Below are 5011 nucleotides of genomic sequence, written 5' to 3'. Positions count from 1 at the left end.
TGAAGAGGTGCAATACGGGAGACTCAAGGGATATGATTTAAAGATTCAAACCAGGCACTAATGCATGTTACAAAACCTTTGGAATAAGTTTACATTAGAACTAAAATGGTAACTGAAACCTCCTATAACATGAATCTAACAGTCATACAGCCAATTGAAAGCATATATAAGCCGACACTTCAGAAAAGAAAAATTCAGCCAAAATGGAAACAGGAACCTCCTATATATATACTCTGCCTAATCTTCGTATTATCTATCTGAAACTACTAAGATTCACTGTGCTATCCTCCTTTAGGAGAAGCTTAAAAAAGAAAAATAGCAAGGATTCAAATCCAGAACAACTCTACAACCCACCAAAATTCTAAAATCTCATCAGGATTATTACGACACAGCATGAACCACCTTACTTGGCCATACTCAGCTAGGATAAAATAAAAGAACATCGCCAAATCACCAGTAACAACCTGAGCTGAATAAGACAATCTCTACTTAGTTTCGAGATAACGTCGTAACTACATGAAAAGGCAGAACCATCCTGCAAAGGATGATGCCCACCGTTTCAGTTGTATATCTTCTTCCCACAATCCTTCTTTGTGCTTTTGAGATATAGGTTTCTTCAAATTTGCACAAGCAGAAAGCAATTTATATGAATTAAATAAGATGACATGTTTTCATAGGCTAAAATTCATCTTGAATGCACACACTCAGTATTCTGCTCAGCGGACATTCCTAGGTTCAGACTATTATTCACTCCAATACTTCATCCAGGAAACATCTCAAAAGAATGCCAAAAAGATACAAAAAAAAAAAAAGGCAAAGCATCCATTCTTTCCACATTCAGATGTTAAAATCGAATTCAAGGAAATATCTACATCAAAGCATATTTCCTTTCAGAAAGTTGGATGAGGTTTATCATATGCTTTGCAACTTTGTTGCAATTGGAGTACACTAATAGCAAGCTCAAAGGTAACACAACAACAAGTTGATCAATGTCAATAATGTAAGAAATCATGGAGTAAGGAAACAAGCCTGAGCAGATTTAGCGAAGCACTAATGCATGGAAGCTGACCTTTCACTAAATAAAAGTACAGAGAACATCTTTACACAAGAAAATACTGAAGAAATACTGTACGGAATAATATCCTTAGTCTAACAAAAACAACCCACACGAACCATGTCCCAGTCTTCACATTCAAATCGACTGAATGCCCAGACACTAGCCTTTGTGAGCCAAGTAACCTGCGAAAGAAGGCATTTACGCCACAAGTAATCGCAAAATGATAACTTGATTACACAAACATCTTTTTAATCCCACCTTGATCTTACCATTTTTCCTGCTACAATTATAGCTGAGGGTGACTACCATTCGCTTTCCCACCATTGGAGTTTACCATACGCTGATCCTGATCCTTTCCAGACACCATTCCACTGTTTACCATCTCCCTTTGGCCATTCTCACGCTCGACTTCCCCAGGCTTCCCGTCCTCAACTCGAGTAGCGCCACTATGATTCCGCACTAATTCTCCCCTCGTAGCAGATGAAGGGGTCTCCATTGCTACCCCGTTCATCTCTGCAGCCATTGCAGATCCACTTTTCCCAGCAGGCAACCCCGTGATCGGACTCTTCCCTTTCAAATCCACAGCATTCAAAGCTACTAAAACCTCAGAAGAGCCATCCAACCTATCCGCATTCCCAACAATCTCCTCCTCCGCCGGCAAAGCTGCTAACACCATACTTTGGCATTGATTCCCACCCCTATTAATCACATTGCCACCAACGAATCCTGGTCCATTAGAATGCAACAACGGCACTACATCCTTCTTCTGCAACTTTTCCCTAGCCGTTAGATACGCAACATGCTCTATAGCCTCTCTAGCTCTTTTCCTAGTAAACGCCGCCTCCTTCGCCCTCCTCTCCGCCTCAACCCTAGCAGCCAAAGCAGCTCTATTCAAACTCGCAGCAGCAATCTTCGCCGCCGTTAACAAAACCTTGGCCGCCTTCATATCAACAACCCTACCCTCCTCATTATCGAAACCAACCTCCTTCCCCTTCTTCAGCGAAAAAACAGGGGAACTAGGGTTTACACAAAGGGGACAGAGATACGGATGAGGAGGATTAACACCTACACAGGAGTTGTGAGAAAGGGAATAGCATTTGAAGCACGAAATAAGGCCGTTGGAGGTAGATGAAGATGGAGGGGAAGGGCTGTAGATGAGGAAGCAAGTGGGGCAAAAGGATTGAGAGTTGAGTTTGAGGACACAGTTGGTGCAAATTCGCCGGAATATTCCTCTGTGGAGGATGTGGTGGAGGAACCACCGTTCTTCGACGGTGCAGTTGCCGCAGGTGGTGGGGACGGCGGTGCCATTTTGTCTGATCATTATTGAAATCGGAAAATGGAAAGGGGAAAATTGGAGAGTAACTTCATGTAAATTCTGAGAGAGATTTTGATGGTTCTGGGAAATTTTTTGGAGCAAAAAGGATTCAGTATTATGGAATTAGGGTTTTGTATGTTGGGGATTGTTGAGGAAGACGAAACAGAAAAAGGTGCTTTTTGATTGGCTTATTAATACTACTGAAACGGCGTCGTTCTTAAGGGGTATATTAGTCTTTTCGTCTTTAATTACTCGTTTGGTGTGCACGAGTAATGACGAAAGAACTTTTTGGGAATAAAAATTCAGTTCCAAATATTGCTTTGAAATATATTGAAAATAGATATCCATGATACTTATTCACTTTAAAAAACTAATGAATAATTTATGGCTTAAGTCATAGATATCCTTTTAAACTTGTCTCAAAATTCTACTTAAATTACTAAATTCAGGCTTGTGTACCTATCAAGCTCGTAACCCATCTAAAATTTAATCCATTTAGATTTTTTTTTTTTCCTACATGACACGTTGTGTGCTATATACTCAAAATGGGCGCGTAAGATATGATTTTTTGGCAAAATCACAATTCAAAAGGTATCAAGTGGCATTGAGGGTCTCATTCGATACCCCCTCTCGCTTCTTCGTCTTCTTATCCCACTGGTTTTCTTCTTCATTCTTTTTTTTTAAAACTTAATTTTTCTCCCATTTTTTTTCCTTTTTTGAATCTTTTTTGTTCTTAGTTTTAAATTTATGTTTGAATTCGATTTGAAATTTTTTTGTTCTTAGTTCGATTTTATTCTTAATTCTTTTCCGTTATTCTTTCATCTCCATTTCCGGCCACCTCCAAACAAACATCGTCACTCTAATTAAAATGTAAACTCAACAAGTTAATCAAACTTTTAGTTGTAAATATAAAAAGAGGGGACTTTGTTCGAAAAATGAGAGTCTGCCGGAACAATGTACATCCATTTTTTTTTCACAAATCAACAAAATTGTAAATTTGATTCAAAAACAAAAATTAAAATGCTATTTTCATAAATCAACAAGCTATTTCATCTTCCTCAATCCATTTTGAATTTTCTCTATCTCATTTGTCATTGTAAAAGAGAAAGAATTTTGCCAGAAAAAATGAAATTTCGGCGGAGTTTTTTTGAGTATAAGATAAAGAAAAGGAGGGCAACGGATGTCGGAGGGGACGGGGGCAGGGGAGGGGGTGTTTAGGATTTTTTTCTTTTTTAAAAAAGTTATAATTATTTTTTAATTATAATTTAATTAGTTATGAAATATTTTTTAATTACTTTTGGATTCAATGTGAAATGTCACCATTTAATTCGTTATTTTTGTCATATCATCGTGTGTGTTTTTGCACACACTTTATGTTTTAACTGATTGACAAAAAAATATTCAAATAGTTCAAATTTAGGGGGGTTGAGGCCTGATAAGTACAAAAGTGAAATTTCGAGACAAGTTTAAGAGGCTATCAATGACTTAATTCATAATTTATTTATTTTTATCTATTTTATCTTTACCATTAAGTACTCCCTCCGTCCCAAATTGAGATGACATATTGATTAAGAAAAATAATTAATAACATGGCTAGTTTATCATAATACCCCTATTAAATGATGTTTACATTTTAATTTGAAGAAAAAGTAATTAACGCAAAGGGTAAAACATAGAAAAAAAGTTGTCTCTTCTTGATTAATTAAAAAAGACAAGTAAAATTAGAAATTAAATTATAAAATTTGGGACGAATAATTTGAGACGAAGAGAGTATCATTCATTACTAAATACGATTTTCAAAGTATTAAATTAGTTATATTTAAAAGGTAATATAATATAATTATTTATATTATTTATTATTTCTAAACCTCTGTATTAAATCAAATAGTTGACAAGTATTATTAGATTGAGGAATAAGTATTTAGCCATAGAATAATTTTTTATTTTACTTTGGAATGAAAAGTGGAGTTGTGTTTGGTTATGATTAAAAAATTTAAACCTATGTTTATGCTTGAATGTTTTCGGTGTTGTTACTTGAATGACATTGCCAAACTTCAAGCTGAATGTGAAATTTCATATCAAACACTGATGTATAAATAAAAAGAAAAATTGTCATTAAACTCACGAGAAATGAAAAGCATAAAGTACTCACTACATTTCATATTATTAAATTTGACTAGTAATTTATATAATTATTTAATACTAGTAAGATCTGTTGTTTTTTAATGTTTTCGGGTTCAAGAATCTGTAATTTGATACAATAACTTCAACACTAGTTCAAGTTTAAAACAAGAACACTATGAAGTACAACAACACCCTCAACACAAGATCAAAGTAATTTTTCTAAGAAGTGTGTTTTATTTTTTCAGAAATTAAGATGAAACAGAAATGTAAAGCCAAGTCCCCTGACTTCACGAACTGTTCTTAAGGAATAATTCTCCTCACTATACCCGAGGTTTTGGAATCTTCCTCCCAGAATAAAATGACTTTCAATCCAACTATAGTGGTACCTCAAATAATTGGATTCGTCGAACTCACTCAACGATTTGATTGATCACAAGGAATGCTTTGAAGACAAGAAGAGTTTGCATTTCAAAAAAAATTCACCTTAAGTCTTATCCTTATTTACTAAACATTGT

At 35.3% G+C, this 5011-nt stretch overlaps 1 protein-coding gene across 1 annotated transcript; it reads right to left on the bottom strand.

The window, feature by feature from the left end:
- Positions 1 to 1038: 1038 nt before the first annotated feature.
- LOC107839747 lies at positions 1039 to 2551 on the bottom strand. Its single transcript, XM_016683366.2, has 2 exons — positions 1327 to 2551; positions 1039 to 1239 (listed from the first exon to the last, which is right to left on the bottom strand). The coding sequence occupies exon 1, from the start codon at positions 2376 to 2378 to the stop codon at positions 1344 to 1346; it is 1035 nt and encodes a 344-aa protein (XP_016538852.1). The 5' UTR covers positions 2379 to 2551; the 3' UTR covers positions 1039 to 1239; positions 1327 to 1343.
- Between the last annotated feature and the right edge of the window lie 2460 nt (positions 2552 to 5011).

This window comes from Capsicum annuum, chromosome 8, assembly GCF_002878395.1.
Source record: "Capsicum annuum cultivar UCD-10X-F1 chromosome 8, UCD10Xv1.1, whole genome shotgun sequence".
In the NCBI taxonomy this organism is placed as follows: Eukaryota; Viridiplantae; Streptophyta; class Magnoliopsida; order Solanales; family Solanaceae; genus Capsicum; species Capsicum annuum.
This window is presented reverse-complemented; position numbering and strand designations above follow the sequence as displayed.

What these genes read in the sequence shown, in the direction of transcription:
- LOC107839747 (XM_016683366.2), bottom strand. Translation starts at nt 2,378, where the DNA reads ATGATCAGACAAAATGGCACCGCCGTCCCCACCACCTGCGGCAACTGC.